Source organism: Brassica rapa, chromosome A05 (genome assembly GCF_000309985.2).
Source record: "Brassica rapa cultivar Chiifu-401-42 chromosome A05, CAAS_Brap_v3.01, whole genome shotgun sequence".
Lineage (NCBI taxonomy): Eukaryota > Viridiplantae > Streptophyta > Magnoliopsida > Brassicales > Brassicaceae > Brassica > Brassica rapa.
This window is the reverse complement of record NC_024799.2, coordinates 3,265,043-3,287,031: the sequence shown is the minus strand read 5'-3', so window position 1 is coordinate 3,287,031 and position 21,989 is coordinate 3,265,043. Positions and strand designations below refer to the sequence as shown.

At 35.0% G+C, this 21,989-nt stretch overlaps 6 protein-coding genes, 1 long non-coding RNA gene and 1 other non-coding gene across 8 annotated transcripts; 3 read left to right on the top strand and 5 right to left on the bottom strand.

Moving 5' to 3' along the window:
• Positions 1-1,033: 1,033 nt before the first annotated feature.
• LOC103867034 lies at positions 1,034-1,545 on the top strand. Its single transcript, XM_009145059.2, has 2 exons — positions 1,034-1,139; positions 1,253-1,545. Exons 1-2 carry the CDS (start codon positions 1,053-1,055, stop codon positions 1,328-1,330), a joined length of 165 nt encoding a protein of 54 aa, XP_009143307.1. The 5' UTR covers positions 1,034-1,052; the 3' UTR covers positions 1,331-1,545.
• A 1,187-nt stretch (positions 1,546-2,732) lies between these two features.
• Positions 2,733-4,785, bottom strand: LOC103867032 (WAT1-related protein At2g39510). Its single transcript, XM_009145058.3, has 7 exons — positions 4,526-4,785; positions 4,277-4,339; positions 4,051-4,167; positions 3,714-3,954; positions 3,473-3,634; positions 3,232-3,383; positions 2,733-3,144 (listed from the first exon to the last, which is right to left on the bottom strand). The coding sequence occupies exons 1-7, from the start codon at positions 4,702-4,704 to the stop codon at positions 2,931-2,933; spliced, it is 1,128 nt and encodes a 375-aa protein (XP_009143306.1). The 5' UTR covers positions 4,705-4,785; the 3' UTR covers positions 2,733-2,930.
• Positions 4,786-5,038: 253 nt separating this feature from the next.
• Positions 5,039-9,222, top strand: LOC117133989. Its single transcript, XR_004458073.1, has 2 exons — positions 5,039-7,504; positions 8,014-9,222. It is a non-coding gene; the product is annotated as an uncharacterized LOC117133989 (long non-coding RNA).
• On the bottom strand, positions 9,080-12,045 carry LOC103867031 (CASP-like protein 4D2). The gene is made up of 3 exons (XM_009145057.3): positions 10,197-12,045; positions 9,641-9,767; positions 9,080-9,522 (listed from the first exon to the last, which is right to left on the bottom strand). The coding sequence occupies exons 1-3, from the start codon at positions 10,379-10,381 to the stop codon at positions 9,307-9,309; spliced, it is 528 nt and encodes a 175-aa protein (XP_009143305.1). The 5' UTR covers positions 10,382-12,045; the 3' UTR covers positions 9,080-9,306.
• A 235-nt stretch (positions 12,046-12,280) lies between these two features.
• Positions 12,281-14,802, top strand: LOC103867030 (geranylgeranyl transferase type-1 subunit beta). The gene is made up of 11 exons (XM_009145056.3): positions 12,281-12,701; positions 12,817-12,892; positions 12,966-13,024; positions 13,122-13,261; positions 13,350-13,405; positions 13,511-13,587; positions 13,667-13,712; positions 13,908-14,032; positions 14,133-14,200; positions 14,285-14,372; positions 14,459-14,802. The coding sequence occupies exons 1-11, from the start codon at positions 12,435-12,437 to the stop codon at positions 14,600-14,602; spliced, it is 1,146 nt and encodes a 381-aa protein (XP_009143304.1). The 5' UTR covers positions 12,281-12,434; the 3' UTR covers positions 14,603-14,802.
• Positions 14,803-15,656: 854 nt separating this feature from the next.
• Positions 15,657-18,901, bottom strand: LOC103867027. Its single transcript, XM_009145053.3, has one exon. It carries the CDS (start codon positions 16,661-16,663, stop codon positions 15,953-15,955), a length of 711 nt encoding a protein of 236 aa, XP_009143301.1. The 5' UTR covers positions 16,664-18,901; the 3' UTR covers positions 15,657-15,952.
• On the bottom strand, positions 18,806-18,877 carry TRNAC-GCA. The gene has a single exon. It is a non-coding gene; the product is annotated as a tRNA-Cys (tRNA).
• A 236-nt stretch (positions 18,902-19,137) lies between the features above and the next one.
• Positions 19,138-21,747, bottom strand: LOC103867029 (dolichyl-phosphate beta-glucosyltransferase). Its single transcript, XM_009145054.3, has 10 exons — positions 21,428-21,747; positions 21,297-21,348; positions 20,790-20,896; positions 20,661-20,706; positions 20,348-20,482; positions 20,147-20,236; positions 19,935-20,066; positions 19,766-19,849; positions 19,623-19,687; positions 19,138-19,555 (listed from the first exon to the last, which is right to left on the bottom strand). Exons 1-10 carry the CDS (start codon positions 21,526-21,528, stop codon positions 19,366-19,368), a joined length of 1,002 nt encoding a protein of 333 aa, XP_009143302.1. The 5' UTR covers positions 21,529-21,747; the 3' UTR covers positions 19,138-19,365.
• Positions 21,748-21,989: the final 242 nt, after the last annotated feature.

Sequence of the window (21,989 nt, the reverse complement as noted above, 5' to 3'; positions counted from 1 at the left end):
TAAATGTTTAACCGGAATATTGAAGGTGGGCTAACCGTTGACGTAACTCAGCCTAACTAATTGCAAATAGTAAAATGTATGTTCCAACACTTCTGAGCCTTGTCCTACCACTGATTTAACAATTTGGACGAGTTTATTTCATCATGATCCTTGAAGAAGACAAAGATAATATTAAAAATCTAGACATTTGTTTGCTTATTATACTCAATTAATTAATCACAAAACATTTCAATATTTTTTAGATAAACATATACACAGTGTATACACTACATGTTTTTTCATGCTCTTTTGATTTAGTAGTTTTGATTCATGCCAATGCAGACTATTCCCTCTGATATAGTAAACAATTTGGTTGATGGCAAAAAAAAAATACAATTTGGTAATATTATTGTAACCTGGTCCATAACTAGCGGGTCATCCACGCCCGTTTTTTCGGTATGTAGGCTCCAACCCGTTCCACAGTCGGTGCGTTAATTTTCTAAAATTCGAAAGTCATGTTTACTGATCTTGCAATCACACCACATGACATTTCTCCGTGCTTTTGGCCTCAATTACACGGTATCGCAAATCACTTCCCGATAGGTCACCTATCCTTCCACTACTTCAGCTCAAACACGATTAATTTTGGAGTTCTAAACAGATGTGTGATGGAAAAAAAAAAGTTAATTTGGTGACATCGGTAGATAAATCAATTCTCTTAAGCATTTCCACGTATCACGACTCGGAATATTACAATTATATTCTAATACTATAGTCTAATTTCAATTAATCATTCACTTTTCGTTAATCAACCACGCATTTATATCAGAAAACAAGTCTTGGCTTAGTTTTTTCATATGGTTGTCTCACAAATTCATTTTTCAATAATTCCATAAACCAATCAGTTTCTTGCTTTCCTCAATTACCGGTCTCATTTACCGCTTTTCCAAAGAGAACTGGGCTTAGGCCGCTTTACTGGGCTTGGGCCTCTGCAGTGGGTTTAATGTATCAAGACTTTATATCGGTTAAAAAAATAAAGCCGAAGGTTAACGAAGAAACTAGAAAGGGTTTTAATGGCGAGCTTCGACCTGAAGACGATAGTCAAGGACAAGAGATTCTGGGCAGCTTCCTTCCTCATCGCCTGGGCTGCTGGTCTCCAGGTCATTCATTCCCACTGTTTTTTTCTTCTTCCAAGTTACAGCTAGATCACACGAATTGTTTGATTCTGGAAGCTCAAATCTTGAATTGAAACGTTAATGTAATTGAATCTCAGGGGCACATGATGTGGCTGCAGAGGCAAGATTCATTTAAGCAAAAGTTCGGAACGATCGACGAAGAAGACCAGAAATGATTCAGCCATTTAGCTGTTTTTTTTTTTTGTGAGTATTGTGAGGATGATTTGAGATTTTTTTTTTTTTTTTAATATTTCATCAAATGTCATATGGTTAAGTAAACATAAGTTGTCTTCTTCATACTGGCAATTAGTTTGTGCTTTGGGCAAGACTCCTAATTGAATGTGGTCTCTATGTAATTTTAAGACCAAGTTTCAAGAACTCGCTTGTTTAAGAACACGGGCATTACATTACTCAGCTAGAACACAGAAAGCAACACAACCGATCGAAAAAAAAATCTTTAAACAGCTAGAATGTCGAGGTTAAAATATTCTACTGGGTTGGATTTATGTTGGCTTTTAATGGGTTTGTCCTATGGACTCGACCCATTAAACTATGGATTAGCGTTATCACACAGAACGAAGTAAAATCCTCGAGATGAGCAAATATGAACTTCTCTTTTTTTAAGCAAAGCAAATATGAATAAGAAATATTAATTGGATTAATTCGCTCCATCCGCTATAACTTTAGACAATTTTCAATGGAAGTTCTTTAATCAGAGTCTCACTAATTAAAATAAAAAAATAAAATAGAAGAAAAAGTGAAGAAATTTTTTTTTTTAAAGGTTTTTAGAAACACTTTTAAACTTTTAACTTCCACTTATCTTCTAGCATTTTAGAATTATAAAAAATAAAAAATTTAGTTATTCAATATTAAGCTTTTTATTTTCTAGGATCTCACATAGCTTCTACTGGTTGGAGATGCTTAATCATCCCCTTTATGTAATTTCTTTTACTTTTTGTATTCAGTTTTCCTTTACTTTATTCAACTTTCCGCTGTTCTGACTAAGTTTTTTTAATTTTCTGCTGTTCTGACTAAGTTTCTTAAATTGTTTCTCGTACTTTACATATGTCAATGTCAAGTACGATGGAGAAAGGATCTTGAAATGACAAACTCAGAATATTCCAATAAAGCAACACCATACATTGAATGCTCTGAAGCTTTTTGCCTTTTCATTACAAAAGCTGTCACGTTCAAAGTACACAATTTTTTTTCTTGCACAGATGCTTTTCTTATGTGGCGATTAGAAACCGCAACAAACAAGAACCATAGTTTCAAAAAAAAAAAAACAAACAAAAGCCTCTTAAACACGTCCCATATAATGCTGATTTGATGCTGCTCGATTACCCACCAGCGCATTACATTACGCTCACGCTCGTGCTCTAAAGCATTACCTTTCAATAACTTTTATGGAGATTAAGATTACGTATGAAAAGAAAACAACATAAAGCAATTGTTTATATTACATAAGTATACTTGTTGCAGATTTCTTGGCCAGGTGTTGGAAATAATACGTAGGAAACCCACAAGAGTTTGAAGATGTGTTACATAATTCAAAAACTCAAACGCACCATATATTAATTATTCGTTAAAGGTACTTTTATCAGTGCAAAACATTTCATATTATTATAGCCGGATACAAAATTTAACAAAGCCAAAATTAGCATCAAAATAACAGCACTCTTGAATCTACCAATCAGTACCGATCCGGAAACTGGAAATCGGACTCATTGTTTACAATTATTATATTTCATAATCACCGTTAGTGCTTTGTTTACTTTAGACTGAATCATTGGTGGTAGGCCTCAAGATCACAACATTTGCATCCATTGTATCCTTATCTGCGTTAGCTTTCGACGAGAATGACACAACTTGTATATTACTAACTGGGAGCTCCTTGTCCGTGTCTGAAAACGAATTAGCTGGTTCGTCTTTGCTTTTGCCCCACAAAACGGAATAGAGCCCAAGAACTATCACTATTGCTCCAAGAATCCTACACGTATTATTTAGATATATGGTTAGATGATTCATATTTTGAAAAAACATTAATTATTTTCAAGATTTTCAAAAGCATACGTACCTTCCAAGGTACATAACCTCAGAAAGAATTATAGAACCCATAATCGCAACAATGACCATGCTTAGTGGATTAAAGGCAGTCACAAACACTGGTCCTCGAGTTTTCATTATTACTCCTTGAACGTAGTAACCAACACCTGAACATATTACCCCCTGCATCATATCACAGTAAGATCATTTTGTTTAATTTGTATATAACAAAAATATACCCTAGATTATATATTAGTATATCATATGCTTACCCCATAAACAGCAGCTAGTAATTTGGAATCTAATTGAATGGCCCAAGCAGAAGGATTTCCCCTTTCAATGAAAAGTGCCACAATAGTGCTTTCAATAGACCCCATTAAGCATATTAAAGCTGTCAAGGATAGCTCCACCGGGTACGATTTAAGCGTGATCGCCTGCACATAACCAAATCATTAATTTAGTGGTTCAATATAACCGGTTTCTAATATGTAGAATCTTGGTCTTTAAAGTTACCTGGAGATTGACAAAACCGGCCCAACAGATGCAACCGGTAGCAATGAGAAGTGCGCCTTTGGTAAGATCTTGTTTGACACCAAGATTTGATGAGTCTTGATGGTTGTCGCTAGGATGAGCCCAAGGCAAAGGAATCAAAGGTCCTTTCACAACAGTCATAAGCATTGCTCCACCAACTGTCACAACTGTCCCTAGAATCTTGGCTTGGCTGTGTATTTTCCTGATGTTAACCTTCTCAAGTCTACACGTTAAAATATATTGATCCTTTAGACCAACAAACTTTAAACTGGAGAGAAACACAAACCACATCAAACGAAACAAAACTGTGTTTACTGACCTGAAGATCCATGCCATAAGAAAGGCAAAGGCTGGAAGAACGTTGGTCATTGCAGCTGTGAAAGTCGCGGAAGTGTACTTCATACCGGTGTAGTATAAGTTCTGATCAATTGTTGGTCTATAAACACATAAAGCAAATTCAATTGACTTAAAACATAAGAAATCAATATATAAATGTTTAAAAGTTAAAAAAAAAGATGAACGAAATATAATTCAATTATTCTTACTCCAATAATCCGAGCAACAATATCTTGAAGAAGATGGGCAGCGTCATCTTTGGCCGTATTTTTCTGTTCATTTCAAAATCACATTAAACTAAGATAATCAGAAAGCGTATTTTTGTAGCTATATTTTTTTGTAAAGAATACGTAGACATGATACAAATACGTACTTACGTATACTATACGTAAACGTATACATGCACATGCATGACCATAATACAATTTTTAAGTATGGTAAATGAAAATACTATATACCTATCCAAGAAAAAGGCAAATGGAGCAATGAAAACAGTTGCGACGATATGGCGATATGCAGCTAGAACGTGAGGGCTCATGCCTCGGTCCAGAGCGAACTTCGCTATGATCGATAGTCCAGCGTATCCGAATTGTAGAGAAACAACAGTTAGGAATGGCTTCCATGTGTTTAGAGCCATATCTCTACGCACTTTGGTATAAAGTGAGAAATAGGAAATATGATGTAAGAAATTAAAGAGCTGATGGAGAAATGTGGGAGAGTATGAGTTGGTTTTATAGGTCAGTTTTTAGGGTTTCGTATTATTTTCCATGTGAATTTAAAAGTTAAAATCTGACTTTTGGGTTAGGATGAATTCTAGGGATTCCACTTAGTAATGCAAGTCTAATAGTGAGGATAATAGAATAAAAAACATTCTTTAGATGTTATCCACATACATAATCATTTTGGTGGTCGTGATGATGATGAAAACATCAACTCAAATTGTTATAAAATTAAAATATAACGGGTTGGTTTGTTTTACCAAGGAAACTGAGTACTTCTCACGGGATTCAAAATACCATTGGATATTCCATAGACTTGAGATATGTTTCCTACAAAAAAAATAGCATGCTTAATCCTTATCCGGTTACGTACACTAAAAAAACAATATCAAGTTGTCCACATGCTTTAGTATCCAAAATTACCATGTCGTCAATATATATTTTGATGGTTTCGTATATGTTGAGTACTGTAGACTTGCAAATTTTGCTTACTAACTCTATAATTACCATATAATGTTTTGTGCTTTAATCTTAACCATACGGTATTGAAAATTACTTTCTGATATGTTATCTTGCTTTTTACTTTTCCATTTTAAACGCATTTAAATTTGTAGTTTTTTTTAGATGTGTATTCAAAAATTAAGATATGTAAATTTTAATGACATAAGTAGCAGAATATATTTTATTAACCTTTCATTATACATCAAAAACTGAAATTGAGATGTTACATTTATAAGGAGTCATCAAAAAAGGAGGCCAAGCGAATATTATATATAGCCAACAAATGGGGATAATGAGATTCTATTGCAAAACACAAGTGGATCCATGTAGATTACAACGAATTATTGAACCCACCAAATTAAATATAACTTCAATCAAGCTGGAAATATAATTAAAAATGTGAATACATGTCCACATAACACATATAACAAATGGAAAAAGCATAATGCGTCCGAATCGGATTATATGTGGAAGAATGATAACAAAACAACTTTTGGCCAACATCGTGGTTGATGATATTTGGCAGTTTTTGTGATTCTCCCCACCTGGAACCTCTATCTCTACATAGAACAATGATAGTAATAATGCCAGTTACAAAAAAAATAGTAATAATAAGGGAATATATACTGCTTATAGCTGACGAATTCCACAAAGTTTAATTCCCGACAGCCTAACTAATCGTGTATATCGTATGCATAACATGTTATGCGGTGAACCGTCCGTGACGAAATATATTCCCCATCTTCAGTGACTTTTTGTTTTATTTTGTACCTTAACCTGTTCCAGATATGCGATTTGTCATGAACATGATGGTTGTTAATGACTTTCAAATCTAAATACGTTCCTAATACCTTATGTGCAAGTTAAAACTTTCTATAATTGGGATATATCAAATATCATGCGTGAATACATATCATGAACCTTTTTAAGATATTGAATCAATGAACTTACACATAAAACGTAAGAAGGTGGAGTGAATATGTTGTTCTCTCCCACCATGTTGGACAAATTTGGCAAGCTGAGTTGTCATCGAATCAGCTTAGCTGAATTTTTGAAGTAGCGGAAGCATCATCATTGATTTGATACTTGATTCGTTATAGATAACTATTTATAAGAAAACATCAACATATTCTATCTTTTGTATTTATACGAAATTTTATTCGATGAAGATCTGTTGATAAGAAAACATCAACCAACAAAAAATATCTCAAATTTATCAGTCAGACCCGTACAACTATATCTACATCACAAAACCAAAAATTAGAACTATATCTAAACATAAATAACCAGTTTATGATAGTCTACTAGTTGAAAGACCATTTTCATTTGATATTGAGAGATTTTATGGTTTGAGTCATTCTATGGTATTTAATTATAGTTTGTGTCAATTCGAAATTCTCCAGCTATAAGAAGGAAAAGACTATAAATTAAGAGTCATAACCTAAGACATAATCGAATAAAAGCGAAAACAAAATGATAAGAAAACAAAACTTTAGACTAAAAAGAAAACAAAACTTGTACTATTTATCAAAAACCGATGATTCATATATTTTTTTCTCTGTAATACGGAAACGCTTTTCAACGAGTGGTATTAATCCTAGTAACATCCAGCTGCATAAAACCATGCGTGAAAGCCTTCTCTGACTCGATTAAAAAATAAAAGAAAATAAAGTCCACCACTCAACCGGTAGAGTAGAGAGTATGATTTATCCAACAACAATGTAAGTATATATGTTTAGACTCACGTCAAAAACTCGAAGAATACATTTTAGTTTTTGTTTGTATTTTTAGTTAAAATTTTGTAAGTCGAAGACATCACGAATTTCGATCAAAAGAGAAAGAAAAAGGAAAGTTACAAAATGTGTAAAGAATACTGATCTTTCAATATAAGCATATCCGCCAAAACAAGTGGTGGAGTGCGGGATGAAATTTATTCACTGCCACCAGTAGTGCAGAAAATATTAATTTTGATTTCAATTTTTAGAATTAATCTTAAAAGTATCGTCTAGAATATTTTCTTGAATTAACAGCCATGTGAGGCTATATAAAGAAGCAAAATGAAAGTATGGCTTACATTGTCTAAGAAAAGATTAAGCAGCCAGAGTGAAAAAAAGATTTAATTTAATATAATATAAAACGGAAAGGGTTGATAAGATAGTGCCACGACATCTCTCAGATGTATGTGCTATATTGTGCTGTGTTGGTGTGCTCTTTGGGGTTGGTTTCGTTACCATTAATATACTATTCTTTGTTCCACTTACATGTGATATGCCTATTTTTTTTTGTAATATTCTGTTCGATTTTATCATCGTCCAATATCTTTAAACTTTTGCATATTCACAAATTTGGATATGTTTAATTAGTTACATATAAATAAAAACCTCTAGAAGTGGTCACTGAAAACATTAAATCGATATAGTATAACGGTATGGTACTACTAAGTTTGGATTTTAGTTTTAATCAATATCTTAAAAAAAGAAACAATTTCAGTTTGTTTTTTACTTCTTTCGTTCAATTCAGAATAGATTTTCGGATAGTGAAAAAGTTTATTAACATTATACATATGATAATCAGTTTTTCAGATTGGTATATGTTTTATGCGAATCGAACATTCCTAGTTGTAATCATGTATTTTTCAAAGAAACTAAATTAATCTATATTTCTCTGATAGCGACGTACACTTGAGCTTTCATTAACATGTATAGTTTTAAATTGTTTTATTAAAGAACTACACCAAAGCAGAAATATACCGAAAGGTCAAAAGGCGGTCTCGGAGTCACTCTTGCTGATGTAGAAACTCTTGTCCCAGTTGAGCCGCGTCCACATGGAACCTTTAATACGGCATGACGCAGCTTCACGTATTTACAAACAGAAGAAGTTGGTTTCACCTGATTGTAATATGAAACTGAATCTGACTTCAAACTCTATAAACAGAGCAGGTCCTAGGTTTTATAAGACTAGAGGCGAAACAAAATAAGCGCCACTGGTTTTAAAATAAAATAAAAGAAAATATGCATTACTGTAGTTTCCAACCCAGATTGACATGCAATAACTCAAGCTTATACCACTATACTAAAGAAATATTATTCCCATGCTTCTTTTGGCTTTGTCCAAAGGGCTGGTGGCTCTGTCTATAAACTTCTCAAGACAAGATTAAGACAATTTATGTGATACATATTCAAGAGGTTTATGATGGAGCTGGAGTGATTAGCTACTGGAAAGGTATAAAAAGGACATTTATTGATCATGGTATCTGAACTTAGGCTTTTGGAATTTATCTTATATTGTTTCTTTGGCTAATGGTATTTCCAGATTATTTGATACTCTTAGGACAGTTGACCTTCTTTCTTTGGGTACATGCGGCTAGTTGTATTATGTATAATACGGCACTCTTAGGCCAATTGATAAAATGGTTCTTTCTAGCTACTCATTGTGCCCATCTTAATTTAATGCCATATTTGAATGAACTTCTTCGAGTTGGCCTTCAGAGTAGATTGTGTATGATTATGATGTTTACATGTAATACCTTAGTTGCAGATGACATGGTGTTTGATATGGATGAGCGTGCGATTGGGTTCTTAAACTCTCTCATCAATGAAGAAATTGTTAGTTTTGTGTTGACTGGTTTGAGAAAACGCTTGGATTCTAAAACTCAATCATCAAGGCAAATATTGTTGGTTTTATGTTAACTGGTTTGGGAAGTTGCTGAAATATGTCAATGGTGCCAAGAAGAGGTGGGTCATGAGCTCCCATAATGAATACAATAGCAACATTACAGACGAAAATCTTCAGTCGTACTTGAACTCGAACGTATATATATAACCACAAATCCAAACTTTCATTGACTATAAACAAACTAATCTATACTTTCTGTCTATCTAACATTAAGATATGAATTTCATAACAAATACAATCTCAAATTTACAGAATTGCACCAACACATAACAGTGCGACAAAGCTATCTGATCAAAGCACATTGGAAAAGAGTATACGTTCAACAATGATGAGACTTAACTAAACTAGTGTTTGGAAATGGCGTAGGATGAAAAGACGGATAAAACGGCTAGACAGACGAAAGCAAAGAGAAGCATACTAGCCGATGCGTATCCTCTGCTGAAGAACTTATCCACAGGATCAGTTGAATCTAATGCAACTAATGCTAGAAGTGCATCTTTCAAGTCTTTGCTCACTCCAAATCCAGCCGCCGAACCAGTTGCCAATAAATATGATATTATCTGTCCAAATGACATTAATTGTAAAATACATCTTAAGTCAAGCTTTGTTGATTACAAAAATCTATGTGCTTAAAAGTAAAATTATATATTTATAATTTGGTTAAAATACATTATATACCTTGTCACCGTAAAAATCGAGTTGGTAATTAATAGGGTTCTTGATTCTGGTGGCCAGTTCAGAGATTGTGAAGAACAGTTGTACGACAGCGTAAACTAGTCCGATGATGGCGGCTGAGAACATGTATCTTCAACCATTCAAAAAGTAAACCAAACAGTTAATAAACTATTACAACGTACTGAGTCCTGACATATCACCGACCCTTTATAGGATTTGAAACAATTACTAAATGATCAAATACATATCTGGTTTAATGAATTTGATAACATAATATATATATATATATATATAACAATTATTAAATGATCAACACATATCTGGTTTAATGAATTTGATAACATAATATATTAACTGCTAATATTTTGGGGATATATGCAAATGTTTTATCTCAGTATGCTTATGCTTAGAACCGGCGGCTCTGATATAATTCGATGCAAATGAATCTTACATCAAATTAATTAATTTGGTTTATGACATGTTTTTCCTCAACCAAACTAACCAAAACTTCAAGAGGAATACGAAGAAAAGAAAAATCAAGAGGTTCGTTGTGTTTTACCTATAGGCATAAACATCTTTGAAATAGTATTTCAAAGCGGTTCCTTGAGAGTCAATAGTGACGCTGTTGGTGCTGAGGATGATCACCGTTATAACGAGAAAAACCACCGTTAAAACCCGAAGGAAAAGGACCACTACCCTTAAAGAAACCGGTGGTGGTGATGGTGGTGGTGGTGGTGGTGCCATGTAAATAATAAGTTCCTATTAAGGGCATCTAATGATACTATTTATAAACTGGTAATCAAAGAGCAAGAGAAGAACATAAAAAGCCTGAGATGTTTGAATATAAGGCATGAAATGCCAATTTTTATAACTGGAGAGAGATGGGAGTTGACTTTTATTCGACGGGATAAGACCATATGGGTGTCAATGTCAAACAAAAATAACAGATGACGAATATTGATGTAAGGATCGTACTGTATTATATTGAATCCGTGCTGAAACTCGATCACCACGTCTGGCTTACCAAATGATAGTGATATATATAATATTATACTATATAGACTTAAAAATCACGAGACCTTAAACAAAGTAACTTCAGCGGGTACAAATATAGTTATTTGATGAAATGTATTAATATATATTTGAACCAATAATGGTGCAACGGCTAGGCTGTAAATTGACGGTATCTAAGATATCTTAATATCATGGAAGTTCGACGTATTAACAATCCACCGACTAAAAAAACAATCCACCGAATTATAAAAGAATTTTTATCCACAAATCACTAAATTTTGTTGAAGTGTGTAAACTCATATAATTTTTGACTACAACTCATATAAATTTTGAAATTTGAGAATTTTAGTCCAGAGCCAATCCTGCTTAAAATTTCTAGTATGAAATATGTGTTTGACATCTACCAGCTAAATTCTTTAACACGTGCATCTTTTTGCTATGTGCAAAGAAAATTCAAAGTTTAGAGAAGATATTTACAACAATAATACTTAGTTTAAAAAAAACAATAATACTCCTTCCATTTTAATGTAAATGGTATAATATCTTTATAGTTTTTTTTGATAATTTATTCACATATTTAGATAATTAATAATTTATTAAAAACTGTGATAACATTTTTATTTTTAATTTACAGTAAAATTAATTAACTTTAAATTATTATTTTGGCGATAACTTTTTTTAAAAATAATTTTTTAGTGTGTGTAAAAATATCATACAATATGAAATTAGAAATGAAAACTATTTAGTTCAGCCCCTTTTATGATGTTATCACAATATTGTTAATTAAGTACAACCTTCTTTTGGAATAGTTGAAATAATGTTTGTTTGCTGAAACCATGTTTAAATAGAAAGAAAGAAAGAAAAATATACATGGTGCTTCCCTGCCTGCTGTTTCAGCACATGATATTCCTCTACTTCATCAAATGAAAGAGCTCAATGTCTCTTCTGTGGTTTCAGCGGCTGAAATAAGCCAATCCTTGCAATCTGATTTGGAGGTAGCTCCTCCTCTCTTTACGGTTTCTTCTGATGTTTCTGTGGATTTCCAAGGTACATCAAACAACACTTTATCTTCATTAGTAGATTCTCAATCTACTCCCATTACAGCAGCCATTATGGATTCAGTTCCATCAAACATTATCAACAAGGAAGTCCAAACACCATCCATTGTTGATCCTTTAACCACATCACTTCAAGTTAGTGAATTTGAGAGTCCTTCTCGTTTCACTGTGCTAGAAGAAGTGGATGAAGTTGAGTCAAAGCATATGAGCTCTCTCAGCTTGACAAGGAGTGGGAGAGACACAAAACCTCCTATCAAATTTCAAGACTTGGAATAGAAGACAATGCAAGGAAAAGGTAAACGTGGCCGACGTGGTCGTGGATCTTCTCATTAGCTACTCTCTTTCATTTCTTTGGTTCTTTCTAGTTTCGGTCTAATAGCATTTGGTTTGAAACTTATCTTATCATGAAATGTGTTTCATGCAAACTTTACCAAACTCTAAGGTTTTGTAACCTTACCTTGTAATCGTTTATGTTTTTAATTGAAAGCATTTAGTCAAAACAAAAATATACATCTCTTTTTCTAACTGGTATATATATATTGCAAAAAGGTCTCCTCAGAAAACAACGCGCCGTTCTAGGTTTCCTCATTCTAACATCGTGTTGTTTTACCTTTTAAGCAAACCACAGATCCAAAAACGCGACTTTCCTCGACGGAAAAGCAAAAGTCTCTCGAGTCCAAATCCAGCTTCGAGATTCGTTGACTGATCCAACAGAAGAGAAGCCAATGTCAGAGACCGCCGTGCACGGAGAAGCAATCGACTGGGAGTCAGAAGACGAAGATTCCGATGACTCAGAAGAAGAAGAAGAAGAAGAGTACACGTCGCCGTCGCAGCCACCGTCTTCGTCGAATTTCGATAAAGATCGACACTTGGTGTATCTACAGATGATGTACGAGTTGCTTCCCTATCATTACCAATCCCAGGAGATCAATCGACTCACACTTGCTCACTTTATAATCTCGGGACTTCACTTTCTCGGCGCAACAGACCGTGTTTGTCTCTCTGTTTCTCTCTGTTTTCAGTTTCAGTTATGTTCTGTAATAAATTGTTAAAGTGTTAAACTTTCGTCTGTGGTTTCTGATTTTGAACTTGATTTCGTTGCTCAAGGTTGATAAAGATGCTGTTGCGAAGTGGGTTCTGTCTTTCCAGGCCTTCCCTAGTAACAGAGCTTTGCTTAAAAAAGGTACCTTTATTGTATTATTATGTCTGAGAATCACAAGAACTTCTTTTTGAACTGTGAGGTGTTGATTTTTCAGGTGAATTCTATGGTTTCTATGGTTCAAGGAGCTCTCAGTTTCCTATAGATGAGAATGGGGTAAGGATAAGTCTATCATCATCCTCTATGCTTTCTGTTTTAGTATCTTTGGTTCTGCATGTCTCTCTGTGGGCTTTACTTTCAGCTTGTGGTGCAGGATCTGACTCACAACAACAGCCACTTGGCAAGCACATACTGCGCGTTGGCTATTCTTAAGGTGATTGGGCATGATCTCTCGACCATAGACTCTGAATCACTCTTGTTGTCCCTGAAGAACCTTCAACAAGATGATGGAAGGTATTAGTTTGAATGCATTTTGTATGCCGTAAGTTTTATAAATTAATATGTAATCGGTGTCTGATTACTTTTGTTTGTTTGGATGCAGCTTCATGCCTATCCATACTGGTGGCGAGACGGATCTTCGGTTTTTATATTGTGCTGGTAAGGAATAGACTGCCTAATGGGAGTTACAGACCATGTCTTTATGGTTTTAGTAGAGTCTTATTCTAGTTTTTTGTTTGTTTGTTTGTTTGTTTGTTTGATCAGCTGCAATCTCTGACATGTTGGGTGATTGGAGTGGAATGGACAAGGAGAAGGCTAAGAATTACATATTAAACTGTCAGGTTTGTCTCATTTTTCTTCCTTTTAAGTTTCTTTTACTTGTTTAAAAAAAAACTTTATTGTGCAACATTCTCTGTGCAGTCATATGATGGTGGCTTTGGGTTGATCCCTGGTTCTGAATCTCATGGTCAGTTGAAAACAATTCTTCCTTAATCTTTAACTTGGTTTTTATACATGTGCACTAAAATAAGTACACGTATACTATGTTGACTGGATGATAAAATTGTTACTGAATTGGTCACTAAGGACACTATAGATAATAAAGCTATTTTCATTTAAATAGTCACTGGCTTACCTACGTTGCTGCAACTTAGCTATTCAGGTGGTGGTACCTACTGTGCTATAGCATCCCTTAGATTGATGGGGTTTATTGGAGCTGATCTGCTGTCAAATGATACATCCAGTTCAATACTAGACCCTTCATTGCTTCTCAACTGGAGCCTTCAGGTATATAGCTTCATTGATATTGTTCAGAGGTTTATGTTACCCTTGTTGTTTAGTAATGCGCCTGAGTGATCTTATGTTTTTTTGCTTTCCTTGCTTATAGAGACAAGCCAGTGATGGTGGGTTTCAAGGAAGGACTAACAAAAGGAGCGACACATGCTACGCATTTTGGTAACTCCCCTCATCTTTTCGCGGTCTCACTAGGCTCTGTTTGTTCACATACGCTGATACGGTGTCTTTTTCACATGTGTGTAGGATTGGAGCTGTCCTTAAACTTATAGGAGGCGATGCGTTCATCGACAAAGTTGCTCTCCGCCAATTTTTACTGAGCTGCCAGTCCAAGGTACCTCTCCCTTTAATATCTTATCTTATAGTACTAGTTGCTACCAACAAATAGAGTGTATGACCCGTTGAGATAATGTGTGACAGTATGGTGGGTTCAGTAAATTTCCTGGAGCTTTACCGGATCTTTATCATTCATACTATGGTTACACTGCTTTTAGCTTCTTGGAGGAACCGGGATTGAGTCCTCTATGCCCTGAGCTAGGGTTACCACTTCTTACATCCTTGTGAATCTGATTCCCCCTCAGAGTTTACATTCTTTTATCAACCAACTGTGACTTTTATTTAGTAAGAATTATTGGTTTGTGTATTTTAATGAATTTAGAAATCGAAACGAAATCTAAAAATTCCAGTGTCATGTATTTTATGATTTTATTCATGTTAAAATCGTGTTTTATCATTCTATGAAATTTATAAATCATTGTTTAAAATTTCGTAAGCGCCTAATCACTCTTTTCAAGCAGTTGATTGTTTGCTAAGAGGATTAATATGTTAACATTGCCAAAAGACAACAAAAAGGAAATTGTTGTATATGAAATGTTTTATGTTTTCATAATCTGGAATGCAGAATCATTAGAAGAGGTAATTTGACAATTCAAGTGTTGTTGAGGCCACTTGGAAGTATCAGACATAAACTGAAGAGATTGAGACAAAAGGGGAAAGAGATTCCCCACTTGGCCTCTAATGAGTCTTGTCTTTATTCATTTATCGTATTATTCCAATTTATCGGTCCATGTTCAAAGTTTCAAGACCGTAAAAAACAATATATTATCAATGTAGCGTTTCTAAGCGAATGATAATCAATTAGAACAATTCTTGTCTTTCTTCTCTTTCACGTTCACGTGTTCTCTAACTCAATATCCGCATAATATATTAACATTCGTTCAGAGCTAATGCCTTTTAAAAAGTTAAGTTAAAGTTAAACTGCTGAGTACGTGCATCTTTAAATGTCAACCACAACAGTCTTGAAGAAAATAAAAAAGTAAAAAACGAATCCAAAGCCTGTTTTTTATTCTTTATCTAAAACCATTGAATAATCCCACAAACTATTGGCTAAACAAATTATTTATCCACTGAAAATTTACAAAACCGGCTTAATCCGAGCCTGAATAATGAGCTAATGCCTTTTAAAAAGTTAAGTTTAAGTTAAACTGCTGAGTACGTGCATCTTTAAATGTCAACCACAACAGTGTTGAAGCAGGAAAAGAAAAGTAACAAAAACGAATCCAAGGCCTGTTATTTATACTTTTTATCTAAAATCATGATTAAACCATCACACAAACTATTGGCTAAACAAATTATTAATCCACTGAAAATTTACAAAACTGGCTTAATTCAAAATAATCCAGACCAAAAAATGCTGATGACAAGGTAAGCATAGCAGCCAAAACGCTAAAATAAAAAATTTACCAAGACAATTAAAATCCAAAGAAAAAAAAATAGCAAAAATTCCAATTATTTCAATTGTATAAAGATTTGAAACTCTTTTAAGTTCTTGGACCACCTTTTGTCATGTTCTTGATGAAAAACCTCATCTTCAACAATCCGACTCTTAAAAACTCTGTTATTACCAATTTAACCCTAGCTGACTTCCTCAGCTTCTTCTGAAATCTCGGTCACTTTCCTCTTGTAAAGCTTCTCCTCTGCGTCTCTCAAGAACTTGAATCTCGGCAATGGCGATGAAGATGATGCTGGTGAATGTGGTGATGACCTCACTAGCCTGTTAAACTCAGCATCAGTCGACGACTCGAAGAAGACCTCTTCTCTTCTGCCGTTACAAGACTCCGTTAACGGGGTGAAAGGAGGCGTGAACAAAGAAGGAGAAGCACGAGGAGTGAGAAACGGAGGAGTGGAACCACTTTCCATATTTAGAAACAAATCATTCAAACTCTTTCCTTTTGTGGAAACCCCACCATCTTCGGATTCCATTTCCTCCACTGTTTCTTCCATGATAGTGAACAGGAACCTCGGCACTAGCCCTGGACCCACCACGTTCCCAAACCCACCTTCATCACCTTCGGGAGGAAGAAGGCATTGCTGTTGAGTTCCAATGGGTTTAGGGCTAGAGAACGAAGGAGGAGACGACGAAGAAGAAGGGTTGGTGCTGCAACAGAGGATGAAGAGAAGCTCTCTTGTTGCAGGGGTAGAATAGTCATTTTGGAGATCAGGTCTAGTCGTTGTCGACCTCCTCTTCTTGCACCAGAGCAAGTAGTAGAGCTCAGCGAGAAGAGCTAGTAGCAAACAACCAAAGACTATGCTTAGAGCAAGTCCCACACTGCTCAAAGATCTCATGTTTCTTGCTCCAGATAAGATTCACATCTCTTGTTCATCGTTTAATCACAATGAAAATTGACTTTATGATAAATCAAATCCTTAAAAAAGAAAATAAATGTGAAATGCAGAAGGAATCTATGAAGGTTGTTTATGATTCTGAGAAATAAAGGTTTTTGTAGAGAAAAACCAGATTTAAGTTAAAAATAAAGAAATTCCAAAAATGAGTGTTACATAGTGAAGTGTGAAAGTGAAACTTCTCTATATAGCTTTTTATTGGTTAAAGGAAACTTCGCTATATATAACATCTTTTTACAAGCAATAAAAAACCTAAAATGATTACGAAATTTTACCCTTTTACGAAAGCCACGGCTGACCATTCCTTTTCTATAGAAATTTTCGGATTTATAATATATAGTTTAATTGTGTTTCAAAAAATAAAATAATATACAGTTTAATTATTTGTTTATAAAAAGAAAGTTTGTATTTACCTTCACATAGTTTCCCCTTGCGAAAACATCAAATATGGATAGCACATAAAGGCCCTTAGCCCATGTGGCGCACATGCTGATATGCAGTTTAGCTATGATATGTGAGCAATAAGGGGATGTACAAAAATCAAAGATGTGGAAGTAGAGAGTGAGATTTGCTTGTTTTGCGCTTCTTCATTCGCTGATTGATACTAGATTGGCTAAAGTCAGAGACTCACCAAATCTGAGTGTCAGTGATTCCACTTCAATTATTTTCATGATGTGCATCAACAGTTATGCAGCCTATTTCATCGACCAATCACACATTTTACGTAGCATTGATATTGATGTCCCATTTTTAGTTTGATTCTTTTTGTCATTTACCACTTGGTTTCTTTGAATCTCTTTATTCTCTTGAGTTCTTGAACTTTGGAAAATTTCTTATTTCCATTCTATAATGCATGGAAAAGCGTTGTATTATATACTTTGATTTGCTTCCTCCCATGTCAGAACAGACCATCCAACATTTTGCAAGCCTTGTCGGCTAGTCTCATAAGTGCAAGTATGATTTTCAGTGCATTTGAGTAGGTATTTGGATGATATGAGATGTCTAAACAAATTTGGGGTCAATTATCAACTCCGGGTAAACTCATATCCTTTCACCTGTTTCCAAAAAACATTCGCTCATATTCTTTTAACCACTTGTTTCTACACTTAAGCTCATATATAGCAGTTATATCTTCAATCTCCTCTCACAAGGAGAACTTCATCTGTTTTGGGGATAATTTTTTGTTTCCATGTTGTCTTGCATGCTAAGGTGACAAACAATAGACTGAACTGGGAAAGGTTTAAAACACAAGTGAATGAATTAAAAATACAACAAGTTAGTTCCCACCACCACAAGCTTTATTAATAAAATAAAAAAACAAAACGTATCAGCATGGGTATTTAATATTATGAATCACACAATATGTGTTTGTTATTGTATTAGCGAGCCGACACAAAGAAAGAAATATCTAAATCATCTATCTACCTTAAGATCTGCGGACCGTCTTACAAGCTACACAAGTACAGCTTGTTAAACTTTAAACTCCGATAATAGTCTCCGAGTTTTCTATGATGTCACACTCACGTTGAAGTCACTAGGAATCTGCACTTTATCCGTAAGTATATATACTATGTTATTATTTCTAAGGTTTATATTTTGTGGTTGTTAAAGATTAGAATGGTGTTTTCTTGTAGGCTGATGAGATTGGGAGACATTCAACTTTAGATCGACATTGGGAAGTTTATAGGTTTCTTTTGGATGAGAGTCGTGAGTTTCCGTTGGCTAGTGCCTAGTGGATAGAGTCACGAGGACACTTATGGGTTGGTTAAAGTGTACGAGACTTCAACGTTATCTCAACTGTGAGTCTTTGCTTGCGGTTTTGACGTCAGTGAAGGGTCAAGTAAGAAGTTGTGATTTGGAGTTTTCAAAGGTAGTTTGATTGCTTTTTTTTTTTTTTGGGACAAAAGGTAGTTTGATTGCTTTGTTTGGAGAATTGGAACTTAGCTGAATCGCGTTATAAAGATTTTGTTTACTAATGGGCTTCGTAATCAATATGGACCGATGAATATAAGTTGAACTAGATAAATAGCGTTAGGGATTTTAAAATCTTTTTTATAAACAAAATACTAATTAAATTAAAAAAGAAGGGCCCAACCGGGTTCGAACCGGTGACCTATTGATCTGCAGTCAATTGCTCTACCACTGAGCTATGGACCCTTGATGCCTTATACTGTGTATTAAATTATGTTATCTGCTTCAGTAATATCATACGTAGCGATTTTCGTTTTGCCAATTGTGTAATCATATGTTTCTGCTTTGTATCAAAGATGATGCGAGGAAAAGTTTGGTCATTGGAAGAAAGAGTAAGCGTTTTACGAGCTGGAAATGGCGTTTAATCATGCCTTAGACGATCAAAGTTGCCGTCAACTTGATGAAGACATCGGATGTTCTTACATTTCTAGAGAAGATTTGATGCATGGCATGAAGGGGATGTTTGAAAGTTATTTCTAAAAATCAACTACAACTGTTAGTAGTTTTCATTACATTGTTTCTATATAATCTCTTTAACCAGCTTATTATTACATCTATTAAAAGTAAAGACCCAACAAACTTTCTATAGCCTCTTACCTTGAGACATCAAAACTCTATCCTCTCTGCAGTAAACCCAAATGGACAGTGATTTTTTTTAAATGTATATGTCCGTCTCATGCTTGATGGATCTTCCACATGCCAGTTCTGTATCCCACAGACATCAAAGCAAGCTCCCAAAGCATGTTGGGAATGCTCAACATACTCACTTTAGACCCTGGAATCTCAGACCACTTCACTGAGATCTCCAGCATTGGAATATTAAAACGCTTGCACAGGAACACCAACTCCACATCAAAGCACCACCTGCACACAGAGTCAGTTTTCAAAATGGCACACTTGCTTCTATCATCATCTTAACATTATACAATACCTTTTCAGATGGATGTTTGTGAAAAGTCTTCTAGCAGCAGCTCTAGTAAACATCTTGAAACCACACTGCAAAAAAAAAAACACACGTCTCAGTGAAACAAAAGCAATTACATACACAAATAAAAGATTTAGACAAAACGTTACCTGTGTATCCCTTATTCCAGAACCAGCAGCCAACAGAACCACAAGATGGAAACCTTTCATCAAGAAGTTGCGATACCATTTCCTCTGAAAATTGAGCAGATACATCCAATTCAAGACACTTACTACATATGTACAAGTAAAAACATGTGTATCTTTGCAAAATCTTAACTGTAGCAATAGCTTTCTCCTCGAGATGAGCACGAGAACCAAATGCAGAAACTTGCACATCACCTATCCTAAAATCCACATGCTTTGATGTTGGATCTCTGATTGAGTTTTCTTCTCTAGCTACTGCAAGGATCTGAGGAGGTTCACATGAGATGAGGAGAACTGCAAACAAAGTTTTCTAGACTGTCTGAAATTTTTCTATAGGCAAAAAACCTGGTTTTCGAGTTTTTCGAGGTCAGTTACTTGAGTTGCTCCATCAGCATCCAACATGAGAAGTAACTCGCCACGAGAATGCATCATTCCCTATTCAATGCTTTCAAGAAAAAGTAGAAAGCTTCAATTAGCATACTCTTATTTAGTCACAGAGAATGAATAAATAAACAGAGATGCACGGTACTAAGAGTTTGGACTCACTTTTCTAATAGCTTCTCCTTTTCCTTGGTTCTTCCCGAGTGGTATGAGCCTTATGTTGTCAAGTGTGTACTTTCTAACGAAATCAAAAGCTACTCTTTTTGTTCCATCCACACTTCCATCGTCAACAATCACCACCTAGAAGAAATAGATAAATGATGCAGATTAATAGAGTGACTCACTATGATATTAATAGACTAGCAAGCTGTGATCATATTCACCATATCAAAGGCTATATATCAAAGAGGTTATGCATCAACCTTAATCAATTTTAAAAGAGAAAAATAGAAAAATAGAAGAATAGAGAACCATTTACCTCATAAGAAAAACTCTTATCCCGTGATGCACGACCTTGAAGGTAACTAGCAAAAAGCAAACTTCTCAGGAATGGAAGCAAATAGACAATTCTGAAAAAAAGGGAGTTTCTAAAGAAGTGAAAGCTTACTCCATAGTTTCCTGTAGAGCTTCAGGAAGTCTGTGCTCTTCATTAAACGCCGGGACAATTAAAGACAAATACTTCTCCGCAGGGTCTGAGATGTGAGGGCATGGAACCTGATGATAATGTCAGAAAAAGAGTTAAAACGGATTCCTCCTCAGATGATATAGAGCGTGTCAAACTAATTATTATTGACAAAGACAAAGCATAAGTGAAACTCTAATCTTCCTCACTGCCCACTAACCTAAAGAGTGTCAAATGTCTTGACGAGACAATTCATCAACTACTTATCAATGTTCGCACAACCAAACCAGCATTATAACATTGAACGTTTCAACACACATCGTTAGACAGACTCTCCTACATAATAATAATAACAACAATGTCAAAGCTCTCGTCTTTAAGCGTTCTATAGGCTAATAGGATTCAAAGGCAAGACCTTTTCTCAGTTCCATTAACTGTAAACACACTAACAGCAAAATCCCAGAAAAAAAATATATTGAATTAAGACAGTACCTGTTTTAAGGATGTCGGATCCTCGAGTGTAGTTGTCACGGTCTCGACAGAACTGGGGAAAATCCAATGTAAGAAAGATCAAGACACAGGGATAGAAGCAAATCTGAAAAGTCGAGTAAGAACGTACGTACACGTTACTGTGTCTCCTTCTCCAAGCTTCTAAAACGACGACGGAGAAGACGATCAGCACCAGCGTGAGGCCGAGTTTTGCAACTGTTAACAGAAGTTCCATTTGCTTGCTCCCCAGATTCTAGATCTCCTTTGCTAAAGTTTAGTGCTTTAATCCAAGGGTAAAGGATTTGATTTGATTTGATTTGATTGCAGAGCTTCTTCCACTGAGGTCAAGCCATTCCCGGTTTGACTTTTGTGATTGAACCATTTATGTCCGGTTTTGCTCGGTTCTTCTTCAAGCATTGATTTTTCACAAACCGGATACTAAACCGATATTGAACTAGAACGGTTTGTTTTTTAATTTGATTGATTGCAGAGCTTCCTCTTCCATTGAGGTCAAAAGCCATTTCGGTTTGACTTTTGTGATTGAACCGTTTAGGTCCGGTTTCGCTCGGTTCTTCTTCACGCATTGATTTTTCACAAACCGGATACTAAACCGATATTGAACTAGAACGGTTTGGGATCGTCATTAGAGCATCCTCAATGAGAGTCCTTAAGGAGAAGTCCTTAAAAATAATAATT